General features: G+C 42.8%; 1 protein-coding gene across 10 annotated transcripts in view; it reads left to right on the top strand.

Annotated features, from left to right (window-relative positions):
* LOC131692579 (rab11 family-interacting protein 4B) overlaps nt 1-18,172 on the top strand; it is a 270,722-nt gene that overhangs the window by 136,690 nt on the left and 115,860 nt on the right. For all 10 annotated transcript variants that reach the window (XM_058979710.1, XM_058979709.1, XM_058979708.1 and 7 more), the window contains 2 exons: nt 1,371-1,409; nt 2,366-2,480. In XM_058979710.1, coding sequence (XP_058835693.1) covers nt 1,371-1,409; nt 2,366-2,480 — 154 coding nt within the window. The remainder of the gene's footprint in view (nt 1-1,370; nt 1,410-2,365; nt 2,481-18,172) is intronic.

Raw genomic sequence — 18,172 nt, 5'->3', positions numbered from 1 at the left:
TGGAATCTAATTTTTGTCCCACCCTACTGTGCACGTTTTACGACCGGTTTGGAGTATTTAGGAAACCGGTTAGCGGGCTGAAATATATTTTCAGAAATTCTTGTATCGTGAATCTTGATCTTTATAGCCTATGCTAACGATTAAAGTCCATAAATTGCTTTTATTCGGTGAGGCGCAGACGGAGGCAATATTAAAAAAAACATTTTTCAAGCCCAGACAGAATAATTATGACGATAGACTTAATAAGATTTTTTTCAATAAATTTTAATTAATTGTGGCATCTTTTTTATGAAACCTCTATAATTTTCTTACGTGAAAAGTTGCTTCACACTACTAGGCGGGTTAGATTTTTATAATTAATTACGCGCCATCAAAATTCCACAAAATAAAGTACCTTGAACAACAATTCTTTGAGAATTGTGCATGCTTCGATATAAGACTTTTGCATAGAATAGAATTTATAGATTCAGCATTTAATGCGCAATAGAAAATAGTAAACTGAGATAACGTAGGTGACATGTGATTTCAAGCACCTTAAACAGAAAACGACAGAGAGAATGTGATTCGTGAATGAAACAGGTAGATATTTCAAAGTATTCATTTACATTAATGTAAATAGAAGGAAGTGTGAAGTGTCTGGGTTATGTTAACGACATTTTTATTGTCGATAGCACAAAATCATGCATTTATTCGAATACAATCCAGTTTCTTTTTAGTTCGGAATTCTAGTTTCGGAGATATGGATTACTGAGTTCTATACACACCAGTACCTTGAAAAAGAAATGGTTCAAGCTATGAGAATAATCCAACAAAATCGATACAGCATGAGAATAAGCATTTAAATTTTTGGAAAAGCAAGTGATCATGGAAAATACCCCTGGGCAGGCTTTTGAAGCATGACCATTCTTGAAATTATAAATCTTAATTTTTTGCCTATCAATATGTTTTTAGTCTTACTGATTATGCCAAAAATGTAGTTAACTCAACTGTCTGTACAATGCAAAAACTCCGATTGTAATCGCTAACTTACTTCTACAATATGGAACATTTAAACAAAACATGTTCTGAATTATCCACCGCCTTTCTGCTGATTGTGTTCAATACAGAATTGAATTAAATTAGAATTGATGAAGTTGTTGACATGCGTTGTAAATGTGTTGGTGTTGGTAATACTTTAAGCTATGTTGGTTACAGAAACGTACTTCCTATGCTCTAAGAGCCGATTTCTTCACCCTCGCTTAGTGCTTAAGCCTGGTTTAAACGTACTGGTGAACCAGGTTTAAAAGTTAAGCGAGGGTGAAGAAATCTACCCTAAGTCTAACATATATTCCATAATCTCAAATTAATTATTTTACTCTCTTTCATTTCAGTTCTGGAAAAAGACAGCTAGGATCCAATGCCTTAGCTAAGTAAGTATAGTACATATTGAAAACTAAACATGCGTCATTTTAGCAAATTATTTTGATTGTGCGATTCTTCCCACCAGAACGAAACCAACCTAATGTTTACATTCCATTCGAAATAATACAAACGGAAATTGTAGCACAGATATATGAAAGATAGCGGTTCGCCGAAATAGTCACATAGCTACTCGCACCTCAGCCTGTGTGCGATGCACAACGACGAAATAACTGATTTGAATGTGTAATGCTTCTTGTGGAACTAGCTGTGTGCCAGTTGGTAGAACGACCCACTCAGCCGCAGGCTAACAAAGGGGCTTCAATAGTTGTTCCAAATTGGTGGCAGGCACTCCGTCATACGACAATCATACTGACTGCGGTGTTCCCTTGAAACCGCACAGTACTTTGACGACAAGTTGTCGACCTTCGTACCGTGGGGCGCCTGAAAGGCTAAAATGCTTTGTGAAGTGGGAGGATTGAGGCTGAAAGAGAAGTTTTTTTTTACTTGGTGCGACGCTTGTTAGCTATTACGTCGACGGCTTAAATAGAAAGTCATATGCTGAACAAATATGCCAATTAGTAGATTTTTATTTGCAAGGAGCTAACAAATCTCACAAGCGTCCATTCGTTTTTCTTAAACTGGTTCATAAAATCGCTGAATCAGGAAAGCCTTACTTGCATATCTTCCATCGATCAATAATGTTGTCTTCCTGTCGTTAATTGCATAACCTGCGTTGGTCACTTTTTATACGAAGTTAACTTATCTCCTTTGAAGTCATTTTCCGACATTTTGCTATAAAATTGTAATAGCGAATCGGTTTGAGAATAGGCTATTATTACAGTAGTATATACACGAACCGTTATAGTTGATGCTTTCACCATCGAAATAGTTTGCTATAATCGACTAACTTTTGAAATCGCCTGAGGTTATACATTTGCTATAATATAATTTTTTTTTCATTCAGTCACCTCTACAGATCGTCGAGTTTTAACTCGTCCGGCCGGAGCTCAAACTGTGATACAGCGGAAGATATGTATAGCGATGTAAGTTTGGAGGACGTGCAAGACTTAAACCATAAGGTGAGTGGGTAAGTTTTGTTTTGGTTTTCGTTCTCGGTCTAATTAACCCTCCCGATTTTCGTTTTGTTTTTTTTTGCGATATTTATCGATAAGTATGCATTTCTCATCAAAAATATATTTGTAGCTATGAGCAAATGAATCACATTCAGGAGAATTGGTGGCTTTTTTACAGTGAAAATGTTTGAAATGGCTTGAACGAATTAGATCATCAGATCGTGTTTGTCGCTGTTTAACACGTGTGCTTTTGTTGGGTGCGTTTTTAATTATGAACATATGTTGCAGAGAAGCGTATTCATCGACCAAGTTCATATTTCGCATTCATCGGGTTTTATTTTTCTTTACTTGTGCATAATTGTGCCAACACATATGCTTTTGTTTTCGATACATTCTGCCATTCGAAGCTTTGCCATAAGTAGAGCGTTGTTTTGAAACCACAACGAACGGTTGGAATTGCTGGAATGCGAGACGCGCATACAAATGGTTGCAAATTGGTAATAGATCCCCACGGCACGATAAAGATATTTGATTACACAGTTAGGTTCAATCACTCGGAGCCGCTGGTTGTCATCAACACAAGCTCCGCGTTTAGAAACCAAAACTTTTGCTCGGTCTCAGCCACCGGTGTACATCCAGAAGTTCGGCTTCAGCCACCAGGGTAATATAGTACCCTTCTTTCGTTCGGCCCGTTTCCGCGAGTGTTAGATCCAGTGTGTCGTCGTCAGTGCAAAGACTACTTGATTTTTTTTAGCATAAACAAAATCGTTTCTTTTCGTCACTACCGATACCAGGAGCTCAGACGCCGAAGGAGTTGGGCGCCAACGCGCCTCCACCAAAACAACAATTTTCAAACTCTGAACAACCGTCCGTCTCCTCTACGCGCATCGGAGAGTAAAAACAACCGTCCGTCTCCACTACGCGCATCGGTGACGGGGTAGTGTAGTATTTTGCGTTGTTTTCCCAAAGTGTCCACCCTACGAGGCACAGACACCCTCCAACCCAATGGGGGATCCCCCCCTTCCCCCTGAACAGGGGAACAACGCCCCTCCTTTAAGCCGCACGTTGCCTGAGTACCTAAATTCAGGTGACATAATCAATAAACAGACTCTGCTTTTGAGAGCTATATCATCGGACGGTGAGTCCGACGCCCGACTGACTACAAACCCGTTCACGATTTTGAAATCGGTACAGGGCGTACTAGGATGCGATCCGACAAAAGTAGTTTCGGCCACGAAGGAGGGCAGAGGAGCTCGGTATGTCCTAAGAACGACCTCGAAAAAGGCATATTACGCCCTGCTGAGCATGAAAAAGTTAATCGACGGTCAAGAGGTTGAGGTGGTCTCTCACCCCACGCTCAACATCACTCATGGTGTGATCTACGACATCGACACCAAAGACATGGCCAATGACGACCTTCTAACGGAGCTAAAAGGTCAAGGAGTTGTATCGGTTCGTAGGATCACCAAGTTATACGACGGGGTTTTAAGCAGTACCCCCCTAGCGGTGATATCATTCAACGGTTCTTTTCTTCCCGAGTACATATATCTCGGCCTAGTACGCACTAGTGTCCGGCCCTACTACCCTTCCCCCATGTTATGCTACCGTTGTGGTAAATACGGGCACGGTACTAGGGTGTGCCCCAACGAGGAAACTTGTTTAAACTGCAGTCAGAAACACTCATCCGACCGAAACAACCCATGTAAGAACGTCTCGAAGTGCATAAATTGTGACGGCGAGCACACAACTAAATCAAAAACGTGCCCCAAATATATGGAGGAAGAGGCCATCGTTAAATTAAAAGTCTCCAAGAATATTTCGTTCCCTGAAGCAAAAGCGCTAATCGCCCAAACTCGCAGAGGACCCAGCTACGCCGAACAGGCTCGAAGCAGCACGGACCCGAAAGGAGACGAGAAGGACCGCACCATCGCCAAACTAAAGCAGGAAATAACAAAACTGAAGGCAGAAAACGACCGGGACGTCGAGATTCTACGTCTGAAAAACCACCTGACGGACGCTTTCCGCCAACTCAAAATTGCCAAACAACAGCTACTTGAGGTAACGAGCAAAACCAACCAACACACTGGAGCAAAGGGAGAGCAGGAAAACGCCAACAGAGCCAGTACGAGCACCGTGATTCAGCGAGACTCCAGACTACGTGAGGTAACGAACGGAACGAGCAGACCTAACCAACACACTGGAGCAAAGGGAGATCAGGAAAACGCCAACAAAGCCAGTACGAGCAGCGCGACCCAGCGAGACCCCAGACTACGTGACGAACGCAAGCAGCAAAAAAATCGCAATCGAGCAGGTGATGGGGAAAAATCTAGAAGCCCGATAAAAAGCACCACAGACCCAACTCCACCCAAAACACAAAGGATAACCCGATCGAGCTCCCGCAACAACAGCCCTTCATCAGTCGGAACTTGGAACATCTCGGACACCGAAGCACCACCAAACCCCGTGCCCCAAGTGTCCCTCGATATTTCCATATAACTGAACTAACAACAGGATGTTAATTGGGATGACAACAAATAACACAACATTCAACCGTAATATAAAACAAAGCCTACCTGTGTCGACCCCGACCGGGGAAGTTCCGGATACGTCCGACGCACCCCCGGCGGCTGTTGACACAGGACCATTGGAGCACCAACAGGGAAGTACCTTTAACATCCCCATTAGCATTCAACTTACGCATTCACCATCCATCTCAGGCCAACCAGACAGAAATCTAGAAAATCCACCAACACAGCAATCCCAAACGACGGGAACCACGACCGCCTCCAGCGCCCCGCATCTTGCCGGGCCCCAGAGTAGGCGATCTTCCCGCCTGATCTCAAAAATGACACCAGTATCAGGAAAATTAAGCGAACAACTCCTCTGCAACGAGAACCGGTTCAGGTCTCCCGATATCCCCGCACCTGGCGGACCACCGGGAAGAACACTCAGCCGGGAAACTCCTACTCACCAACAGCAACGAGTACGACGAGACCTCAGCCCGGTTCCCGGTTGCTCTTGGCATCCGGTACGTTTTAGACCATCCAGGAATCCAGTAGTCACCAATCGTGACGCCCACTTCCCCGTGCCGGCCCTGACCGGGGACGTTCCGCCTTGCAGCGATGCTCCCCCGGCGGCTGCTGGTGCGGGAGGCCCGGGCTCATCCCGGGTAAGTACCTGTAAACCCAAGCCTGATCGAAATCCATCCGCCGGCAAATTTTCGCCCCCAGGTACCACTGCCAGAAAAGGTTACAGCCCAGAAGCACTCAGCGAACAGTCTACCACCCAACAGCAGTGGCAAACTAATCCTTGCCAATACGGGAGCAACGGTACCCTGGCCGAAGACACTACTAGCTCGACTAAAAACGTAAATGGCCTAAACACGAGCGCCCGCTTCCCCGTGCCGGCCCTGTCCGGGGAAGTTCCGCCTATCCGCGACGCGCCCCCGGCGGCTGCTGGTGCGGGAGACCCGGCCTCTCCCCGGGTAAGCTCGTACGATACACTCAGTCCGGAACTGTCTGCTGTTTGTATATCCCTCGCAGGTACCTCCAACAATGCCACCGAAGGTTACGGAAACACCTCGCCGATCCACCAAGAAGCATTCGGCGGAATCGAAATAAGAAGAGAAGATGGTGAAGCGTATTTGGACCAGCCCTCGTCTAGCCCCCAGTCTACCGCCTCTAACATCAATTCAACGACACTGGCCATCCAGTGGAACACAAATGGACTGCGAGGATGCCTTGGCGACCTGCAAATGATTATTGCCAAGACTCAGCCCATCTGCCTGGCATTGCAGGAGACACACATCCGGGATCAGACGAACCCAGCATCGTGGTTCGGACACCGGTATTCGTGGGACGCCGCCAGCGGGGACAACATCTACCGGACGGTGGGGCTCGCCATTCGGGTCGATATACCGTCCCGTCCGATAACTTTGGATACCGAACTAATAGCCGCTGCCCGAAGGATCGAATATCCAGTTCAGTGCACCGTTATATCCCTATATATTCCTGGCGGAACTCGGAACGTGGGTTGCAAACTCCAGCGTCTCATCGACCAAGTAGAGACACCATTCATCATCATGGGAGATGTAAACGGGCATCATACGATGTGGGGCTCACGTCTGTGTAATAGGACAGGAAACGACATCGCCGGAGTAGTCGAAAACAACGACGCGGTCGTTCTCAACGACGGCAGTTCAACATTTATCCGCGGACAGACGGAATCCGCCATCGACGTCACTATCTGCTCGGGAGTGCTGGCAGGATGTTGCGGGTGGACTGTTCTTGCCGACCCATGCAACAGTGACCACTTCCCTATCCAAGTTACGTACGCCCAGACGCCACCTGCTACAACCCGTCGAAGGCGGTGGTTTTACGATCAGGCGGACTGGTCGCGCTATGAAGAGATCGTCGACGACCTTATGAATCGGGACGAGTCATACACTCCGGATGAACTCACCAAAATATTCAGTAAGGCCGCTGTTTCCTGTATTCCCAGGTCAAGTGGTAACCCTCCCCGACAGGCAGTGCACTGGTGGTGCCCAGAAGTCAAGAGAGCCATCAAAGCACGCCGAACTGCGCTGCGGACACTAAAGAAGACTTCTATGGACGATCCACACCGAAGCCAGCGAGCTGATGACTTCAGAAAGGCCAGAAACGAGGCCAGGAAAGCGATAGAGGAGGCAAAAAACACCAGCTGGACTAGATTTTTGGAAGGCATATCTCCTGACTCATCGACTACAGAACTCTGGCGGAGAGTTAACGCTCTAAGCGGAAAGCGGCGGCATAGTGGCTACGCCATCGCCGTTAACGGGTGCACGACGATCGATCCCACGACCATCGGTAACGAACTAGGTAAACACTTCGCCTCCCTATCCGCAGACACCGCCCTACCAGCCGCGTTCCTGCGAATCAAGCGAAGGGCTGAGAGCAGGCCCGTTCGTTTCGAACCTGATTCAGGTCAAGTATACAACCTACCTTTCACCGGAAGCGAACTATGTACGGCACTAGAATCGGTACACGGCAAGTCTGCCGGATTGGATGACGTTGGTTACCCTCTACTTCGACATTCCCCACCAGTAGCCAAGCGGGCGATTTTGGACAGTATTAACCGCATCTGGAGCGGGGAACCGATGCCCGCTTCATGGAAACAAGCCCTAGTAATCCCCATCCCAAAGCGATGTCAGGGGAGCAGAACGCCAGATGATTTCCGCCCAATCAGTTTACTCCCCTGCTTTGCCAAGACAATGGAGCGAATGGTCAACAGACGGCTGGTGGACCTACTGGAGGAGCGAAAACTTCTGGATCATCGCCAGTTCGCGTTCCGACGTGGAGCAGGAACCGGTCTCCACCTCGCCAGCTTCGGAGAGGTGGTACGCCAATCCGTAAACGACGGCCTGCACGCCGACATCGCGATACTCGACGTTGCGAAGGCATATAATACCGTGTGGCGTCATGGAGTACTGCAACAGCTGGCCAACTGGGGGATCACCGGACAAATGGGCCGCTTCCTAAGCGACTACCTATCCGACCGTACCTTCCGCGTAGGAATAGGGGGTGCCCAATCCAACGCCTTTCCGGAAGCCAACGGCGTCCCCCAGGGATCCGTTCTCGCTGTAACATTGTTCCTGGTGCCCATGAATACTTTGTTCGCCAACCTGCCGGCTGGAATATACGTTTTTGTCTACGCCGATGACATCGTGTTGGTCTCCATAGGAAGGACAATCGGGCGAACCCGTCGAAAACTTCAAGCTGCCATAAGCGCGGTGAGCCGATGGGCAGTATCAGTCGGTTTTAACATGGCACCCGCAAAAAGCGTAATTACACACTGCTGCAACAAAAACCACATTGCAACAGGGAGACCGATCCTTCTGGACGGGGCGGTCGTTCCTTACCGTAAGGAACCGAAGATCTTGGGGATAACCGTGGACCGTCGGCTCACTTTCGCGCCACACTTCCAACGTATCAAAGCCGACTGCCGGAGCCGGTTGCGACTAATTAAAACAATCTGCTCCCGGCACAAGCGCTGCAATCGATACACCGCATTGAATATTAGCCAGGCCCTAGTTCACAGCAAGATATTCTACGGGGTTGAGCTGACATGTTGCAATATGGAAGGACTTACCAACATTTTAGGCCCGCTATACCACGGAACAATTCGTGTCGCCTCTGGTCTGCTACCCAGCACGCCTGCTGAGGCGGCCTGCATGGAAGCCGGGATTCTCCCCCTTCGTTGGGCGGCTGCACTCACCATAGCTAGAAGAGCATTGGCATTTTTAGAACGAACCTCCGGAGAGGACTGCTTCCTGCTACAGACAGCTAACGAGATCCACCAGGAATACACAGACGTGGATCTGCCACCGATCGCCCGCTTACACCGAGTTCGTGACCGGACCTGGCACGTCCGCGGACCCAACCTAGACACAAGTCTGTCTGCAGAACTGAGGGCCGGCGCAGCTGGCAGTGAAGCCAGAGCCAAATACAATCGTCTAATGGCTACCAGGTATAGCAATCACGTGCGGATTTTCACCGACGGCTCCAAGATTGGCGATGAGGTCGGTATAGGAGTAAGCGGAATAGGGGAAGGACTCTCCTTTCGCCTACCAGCACAATGCTCGGTTTTCTCAGCGGAGGCGTCAGCTATCGCCCTCGCTATGGTCCAGAAACCGGAAGATACACCCGTCGTCTTGTTGTCGGATTCTCTATCAGTCATCTCCGCCCTCGAGTCGGGAAAATCCCGCCACCCCTTCATCCAGGCTATCGAGGCCGAGTACGACCCACTCACAACAATCTGCTGGGTCCCCGGTCACTGCAGCATCGACGGTAACGAAAGGGCTGACCGATTGGCGGCCAGAGGGAGACACGCCCGCCGACACCTCACCAGACTCGTCCCAGCCGCAGATATATTAGGCAAGTTGAAGCTAAAGATAGCCGAAAGTTTCGTGCGTCATTGGCGCAGCAATAGCGGACACCTCCAGCGCATCAAAGGCTCGCTCGACCGCTGGACGGATCGGATCGACAGAAGAGAACAACGAGTACTGTCGCGACTCAGAGTTGGGCATACAAAAGTCTCCCATGCCCACACCGTATCGCGTGTCCCTCCACCAACATGTGTCACATGCGGAGTCCGAACCACGGTGGAACATATCTTAGTGAACTGTCCGGAGTACAGTGACCTCCGACAGCACCATAATCTACCGAACTCCATTAGAGAGATTCTTGCCAACGACCACGCCCGAGAGGAAGTGCTACTATCTTTTCTCAAAAATGCGGGACTTTTCGACCTTCTCTGAGGAATCAACCACACCAAGCAACAAAACCTATATAACAAACTTGTAAATGTATATAATGCGATGTTAATTAACATATTTTTTCTTTCTCGCAAGGCGAATGACCTATGAGGTTAAAGCCTTTAAATAAATAAATAAATAAATAAATAAATATTTGATTAGGTGCTCCATTCATAATAGTTCAGCTGCAACACTAGGATGATTGCCGTCAACTTCGCGTACGTCACATGATTTCGAAACAGGGCATTTATCAAGTTTCACTAAGAGTTTGTAACGGCCGGTGATTATCTTTTTGTTTGAGATTTTTACATATACATTGAAAGCACAATTTCCGATGCATAACAAAAAGCGGCGTGAGGCATAAGCATCTTCAACGACCTGGTGTCATTGTTTCCGCATCAGTTAAGTTACAGGAACTGGAAATTTTTTACTTAATGTGGCCACAGAGAACAGACATTTATGTTTGAACGAATAAGTCTATCATGCTTATGTAATTACGAGAACGAATAGTGGTAAAAACACCCAGTTATCCCAGCTAGACTATGTTGGCCAGCTATTAATTCAGTCAAACGTTTTAGTGCACTTTGTAGTGATATCTATATTTCGTTTGTTCATTAATTCATGAACAAAAAATGATTCCATGAGCTGAATGATTTGCGAAGTTCCTGAAATTATGTAGGGGGTCCTATTGAGACCGTGAGGGTAATTAAGATAACCTCGATGTTTCTCAAAAAATCGTGAGACTTTCTGACTGTCGTACACATTCGTGGAAGCGCCATTCTGAAACATTAATTTTGACAGATGAACCTCATTCTGCAATTTTTCTAGAAAGAAGATATGTGTTTGATTTTTTGCCATCCTCAAAAGAAATCGTTTTGATGGCAAAACCGTGAATAAAGTGACGATAAAAATGAAAAAACCAGGTAAGTGCTTTGGAAAGCTTGAGGCTCTTATTCTATGGAATGATTTTGGTGGTGGTTTTGGTGAAAATACAGATATGAAATAAGCGTACGGGGCTATTCGGGCTCCCTATTCCATCAACCACCGTTCAGCGGCTTGCGGATGCGCACACGATTGCACAAGCAAAGAAAATACTTGATGCACCAATCGACAGCTGTGGGTACCCAGATAATTTTTTTGTAACACAATTTATTTATTTGTTGCATTTTTGGGATTTTCTCCAATAAAGATTCTATAAGCAAAAACTATTCCATTTTAACAAATTCAGAAAAAAATGATGGTCTGAATTGCCCTGCAGGGAAGTCCGAATTACCCAACCCTCTCCAACTTGACGCTTAGCCTAAGTTGTTTGAAACCACAGTGTTTGGGATGATGTCGCTACCATAGAATGCCGTCCACTAATTGTGATACTTTAAATAATTGTGAGAAAATAATTCCGTGACGTTTTTTTACATTCGGAAGAGATAATATAGATAAACATTTCAAAACAGCGTAATAATTTCATCATTACAAATAAGATATTTCGTCTCCGTGGTTCCTTCGTAAAATGCTTATAAATAGTGCCGAATGTAAAATGCCAAATGCATGATTTGATTTGAGTGCACTTCTGGTGTTTTTTATTCTCCCATCGCCGAAGAAAACTTAGTGTGAAATCTTTTGCCTTTGGCAATTCGCGAAAGTTTATTGTGAAGCACATGATAAAAGAGTCGGGTTAGTCCTTAAATATATTTAACTTTGTGACTGTCATTTTTAAATTCGCATTTAACAAGGCGCGAATAATGTCCAGTAGCATTATGTGTTGTGTTTACATTGCAATGCATATATTTCTACCATAATATTTTAAAACTAAATGAAAGTATTCACTAACTACTATGGGCGCCACTTGCTTGTCTGCCGATGATTCCAAAAAGTTGATAGGAGAACATGTGCATTATGTTTATAACAAAATAACATTAAACTCCCAAAAAGTATTTAACCCTCAAAAAGGCAAGGGGTCTCAGAGTCCCGGTGTTACAGTACTCTAGTTTCAATGAACTTGTAATTTGAAACACAAATGATCAAACGCTTTCGACTTTCTCACTGATAAAACGACAAAAAAGGCTTTTGATTTCATTGGGTCTTAGAAGCGATACTTCTTGATGCCACAGTTTAAGCTTGCCTTTTTGAGGTTTAAAAACGAATTATCAAAAGTTAAACAAATCTTAACAAAAAAAAATCATACTAATCATACTAGCAATCATGAACTAGTTCACGAACACATGATCGATATTTTTTGATTTTGTGAACTAGCTCACGGCCACACATGGTCAGGTGTGACTATTATATTAGGAATCGCAAATCAGTACATGTTTCTATGAATAAGATTTCATGATTTTGTGAACTACTTCAAGAGCACCAATGGTCAGTCGCTATGAATCATAAATCAATTCACGTACACATGAATAATATTTTTCGATTTTGTGAATTTTTGCACGTGCTGGAATGGTAAGTCGTGACTATCATGAACTCGTTATTGAATCGGGGGACCCGGGGCTATTAAGACAGTGGGGGTAATTCGGACCCCCTCGATTTCTCAGAAAATAGCAAGACTTTCTGACTGTCGTACATATTCGTGGAACCGCAATTCTGAACATTAATTTTGAGATCTGAGTTTGATTCTTTGTTCTTTGTAGAATGGAGATACAACGCGTTTCGTTTTCTGCCATTCTCAAAACAAAAATCATTTTAATGGGAAAACCGTGATTAAATCAACAAATAAAAGTGAAAAAATAAATGGTATGTGTTGTGCAAGGCTCGAAGCTCCTATTTTATGGAATGATTTTTGATTGGATGAAAACACAGACATTTTCGAGACGCTCACCCCTTTTTTCGCGAAATGCGCGTACGGGGCTATTCGGACCCCCTATTCTGTCAACCACCGTTCAGCGGCGTGCGGTTGCGCACACCATTGAACACGCCACAGCAAAGAAAATATATGGGCCGCCAATCGACAGCTGTGACTTACCAGATTAAGTTTTTGTAAAACAATTTATTTTTTTGTTTGCTTCTTAAGGAGTGTCTCTTATAGTTATTTCGTAGGTAAACAAAATGCCATTGTAAAAAAATTTAAGAAAAATGACGGTCTGAATTGCCCCGTAGGTAGGTCCGAATTACCCCTACATTGTAAAAGGATGGAAAAAACGGCGAGGTTTGTAAATCGTCGCCTAGCACTGCCATTGAGTGGTGCAAATGAACCTTTTATGGTACCAAAATGTAGCTGGGGTTTCAAACTAACAATTAAGACCTTTGACCGGTAAATTTGTTCACATCTATACATCTAAAAGGGCGATTTTCTATAAGTGGGTCCGAAAAGCCCCGGGTTCCCCTATATAAAAATTATTTCATGGTTTCGTGAACTAGCTCATGATCATGAATGGTGAGTTGTGACTAATTTGCTAGAAATCGGGAATCAGTTCACATATACATGAATATAATTATGATTTTGTGAACTATTTTTCGAGCACGGATATTAAAGCGATACTATTATATTTGGAATCATGAACTAGTTCACGATGATTGAAAGGATTCATGAATAATATTCCGAGTTTCATGAATTTGTTCACAAGAAAAATCAATCATTAATCAATTCAGTCGTAGAGACCTTTGGCTTATGAATAATGTTCCTAAACTTGTGAACTAGCTCACGCCCAAAAAATTGATTTGATAATGACATGGCGGAAGCCGTGACAGAAGTTTCCAAAACAAAAACAAATATCTCCACTAATAAAGGCCTTATATGGGCGTTACTGAAGGAAAATTGAGCATAGAGCACATGATTTTTGTTCATGCTCCTGTTTTCGTATCGTAAAAACGTGCTATGCTATATTTCACCCTAAGGAGGAAAATTTGGTAAAAACCAAAATTTCTCACTAGGGTGAAGCCGGCGCTAATCTATTCCGACAATAAGTTAGTGTCGGTTTCTGATGAGGCGTAGCCGAAACGCAACATAGTAAAAACGTGATTGTTCCAGATTTCTTGGCACTTTATTCACGATTTTCCCTCAAAATTAATCGAATCGGAAAAGATTTGTAGCCGCTATTGGTTCACTTGATTTGTGATTAGAGCAAACTGTTTTAATCGATCGGTTCGAGATTGTTTTCGACCACGAGATCTGTTGCCTGTCTAATTTAGAATGGTTTCTTTTCTTTTTCTGGAGAGTTTGAGAAAGTAATACTGATTCTGATAAAAATTTGATTTAAGAATTGCATGGCGACCCTGACGACATACGAGCGCTACTGTAAACAAATAAATACCTCTAACAAAACGTCATTCGTTTTAGAGCGCGGAATCAATTCGTTACCATTCACGTGCGTGGGAGAGCACTGCCAGCTAAAGCAAGCTTCCATTTGCACCATTCTACTGCTTTGACGATCTTATACCCCTTATTGTTGCTCTAGTTTGTATTTTTTGCGTACGATATGCCCACGCATCGATTTAGAAGAAAGAGAAAAGTTTAATAGAAGTAATATTTGCAACTGTGTTTCTTTTTCTCCGAATGCTATTATTGTATATCACCATCATACCTTGGACAATCCGTTTATGTGTACTAAGAAGCCAGTTGAATCATACGCACACAGCGGTGACTGTTCCCATAAGTAATTGGATCTCTTTCGCTGCGTTCGCGTCCTACATGTGTTCCGAAACAACAAAGTTCGTTCGTCTGAACTTGGCTTTGCCTATAGAGGAATGAGCGCCTAATTAGTATTCATTAGTTTATGACCCCGCCCGCATCAGTACACAATGTTGTTGCAGGCCGTAGAAAATGCGAACATTCATATCACTCATTTCTAAAAACCCTCGCAACGACACTACAATCTGAAAAATTCATAAAAAACAAGCAGTCTAATAAATCCATGTGAATGGTGATTAATTTAAGATACAACGCTGAAAAATCACACCCTCTGTGCTATTGTTTTGTTAAGGGTACTCCCAAACACGTTTTCTCCCTATTTTTTATGGTGATTTTCTCTCTTTACTTCTCATTCATGTAATTTGATGAATTAATTTTTGATACCATTCGCGTTCAGTCGTCGTTTGCCATTTCATTGTTTATGTTCAGTGCAGTCGCATCAAATTTTAGGTTAGATTGCGATCTATGTACAGTTGCATGCAACATAAGCAGTGCGTCATTTACCTACTCATACCTCAATCCAACTGCATTTCACTTGGCACTAACAGCAATGAAAAGTAAAAATTAACCCTTCCGCGGCCAATCTTTTTGTGGTATGTAAAGTAACACAACCATTTTTTCCTGGGTCAATGAAAATGATTGTTAAGGACATTCTGTATTGAAATATTTAATTAGCTTAAAATCAATAAATTATTTTGACAGCCATTGTCCATCGGAATTAAATGAGTCTAAACACAATAACAACAGTTGCACGAATTACAGAGATGACTGGCCCTAAAACTTTTAGTAAAAAATATGGGAATCACGGGGTTAATAGTTTCTGTAAGGTTTAATTATTAGACCCTTGGAGATGTAAGCTACTTTCAATCATTTTATGGAAGCCTTCGAAAACCGATTTGAAATCGGTACAAGGCGTTTGCCTTCTTTGCATTTCAATTTGGATTGACCCTACAGAATGATGGGTGCTCGTAAAAAAAACCATTACTCCTACGACCTCTACTGAAACTGCAGTTACGATCAACGAGGGTCGATGCAGATAATTTGATTTCAGCTCGTGGGACGACTGTGAATAACCTTGAACGTGGGTATTGAAGCTGCTGCTTAATATTTCAAGACCAGTAGAGCGGTGGACTTGTGTTGGTGTAACAGATGATCATTTGGAGTTGATGCAAATGAAGCTGATGTTTGAGTTGAACACTGACTGAGTTATTTATAGAATCTAATATACTGGGATCTTTTATTTGATCATGGTTATACTCTTAGTTGATTGCATATTTATGTTATCTTATTGTTGGTTGAGAATATTTGCTTAGAAAGCAATCCTAAATCTCAAATCTGTCAAAAATAATTGCAACTTTCAGGTTCCGAAACATTTGAATTTTATTTTACTTTTATTTTCCTCAAAAGCGTGCCATCCATCTTGATTAGAATTCATAACTGCATCATTTTATTGTGCGGTTTACTTCCCACTCAGCGATGTTTACCTTCCAAGTGATTTATATTTCTCATTTGATAAGCAACTACATTTTTCTTACTTCAGCAAGTAGTGTACTATTCTAATAAACTGACACACTTTACTTTCTTTCTTGTCGACAGCGGTGAAAAATTGCTAATCAAGGCAGCCGGAATTTAATTAAATTTCATCAATTAAAGTTATTACTGCTCATTTAACCTCAATTATCGTTTAGGCTGAGATGAGAAATAGTTTGCCGTTTTGCTACATGTTGTGGCTAATCTGTCGAATAGCACCGCAGTTGAATTTAATCAGAGCGCATAGCTGGGAATGCTTGAAATGACAGTAAAAACAAAACATTTGCTCAAAAATTTGCAGAAAACGTTCGAGATTAGCATTTTTTATTTACCGCCATTTCCCGGAACGGCTATTTTCACTTAGCGCTGATTTATACTTTGCAGCTAAATGTTAGTTTTCAACGTTTCGTCTTAGATGGCCGTTTAACTTTAAATAATGTATTCATGTCTATATATTTGTGCACAATTTTCTACTGAACCGCTGTTTTCAAATCTTGGCAATGATCCAAAAAATAAGTCTGCTATTTCACCATCAGGCCCTGACATTGCACTCTAACAGCTGCTCCATTAGACGCAGACCATTAGTAGAACCGAATGACGACACGTTTCTATAATTATAACGATCGCATGCTGTGGTTCATCGTTTTACCCGAAACTACAGGACGTGGTGTTTTCGATTAAAAGAAGTGTCAGCGATAGGAAAATAGTACACGAAACTATCGGAACTAACGACATATTTTTTTTACCATTTTATCTGTGCACCTTTTGAATAAAAACCAATTATTCAACAAAACTATTCCGTCAAATCGATGCAAGTCAATACGATCTATCATTCTTGACTTATGAGTGGTTTTTTAACATTTTATTGGGTTATATTGGGTTGATTTTATTACGGTTTTAAAGGGCTAGTTCAAGTTTTTTCATGAAGTTTTACCCATTACTATAGAATAACAAAACAAATGAATAGGCATGCATCGTTTTAATGGAACATCAGGGCAGGAAAATTTCGAAAAATGAATTGATTGCTGTTCGAAGCTTCACTAAGCACCTTCTCAAGCATACCACATGCAATCGATGAGTTTGACACAATCGCTGCGAACATTTAGGGGTAAAACTTATCTCTGCTCGGACGAAGCGAGCTTCGCATCTAGTTCGCTCTTTACAATGTTCGAAAAAGTTCACATTAACCTTAGAAGCACACATCGTCGAACACGAGGTAAGCTCTTGGCTCGTGGTTTTTGCGTTTTTGGAACATTTCCACAGAGTTTCGAAGCGATATTCGGTGAACACATATAAAGCGAATGCCTCGTTTATTTGAGAATCGCGAACATCGAAGTTTTATATCGCTTCAAGCATCAGCATCATAAGGCCACCGCGAACATGTTCGTTACGTGACTATCTGTCTTAAAATCATAAACTGTAAATCTTATTTTGAGTATAAATAAAATGGATTATTTTAAGATTATAATTTAGGATTTAGGGATTAGGTGCGTCGCATACCTTACCAATTTATGAGCCACGAGTTTGAATGAGCGTAGTGGTAGTGAAATTCAAATTCTTTTTTTCGGAATACAATTATGTTTACTAGCTACTTTGATTGCAAACTCGTCTTTTCTTCTTCAATCGGAGTATATTTTCCCTGCCAAGGAGTTTAGGTGAAGATGTATAAAGTATGTTTAAGGGGGTAAGGGTTTCAGCGTGAAAAAATGTTTTTTGGTGAAATGACTCTTTTGGATGAAATGATACATTATAATGTACAAAAGTTTTGAATAATTCGCTTCGCCCAAATTTCTAAAAAAAAATCGCAGATAGTGTTTTTTAACGCTAAAACCATTACCCCTCTCTTAATAATCTCCCTATCTAAAACAAATTCTTCCTAAAAAGAACAATTTTCGGATGGAATCTCACTGCTGACGTCCGAGTTCAGTTAGACGGCGAACTTCAGTTATTTGCATCCACTGAGGGGTAGTTAGGCGTAGTCCGTTGGCCTTTGTTTTCAACTTGTTGCGGTTTCTAACGTTCTTGCGCAACATTCCTAAATCGGCTAGTCATATTCACTCAATAATATGCGATGATTTGTGTGTTAAACGTTATTTTTAATTTTACCAAATGAATTTATTAACAAATACCTACATACTTGAATCCATTATTATTGTCATTAATTGAATTATAATTTCTTGGCATCTGTACCAAACCAAGAGGAAAGCTTCCAAATGATTTTTATAATATTGTTTTATAAGTTTATTG

The sequence above is a fragment of the Topomyia yanbarensis genome, chromosome 3 (genome assembly GCF_030247195.1).
Source record: "Topomyia yanbarensis strain Yona2022 chromosome 3, ASM3024719v1, whole genome shotgun sequence".
NCBI classification, from domain to species: Eukaryota; Metazoa; Arthropoda; class Insecta; order Diptera; family Culicidae; genus Topomyia; species Topomyia yanbarensis.
The sequence above is the reverse complement of the archived record's forward strand: the minus strand, read 5'-3'. Positions and strand labels throughout refer to the sequence as shown.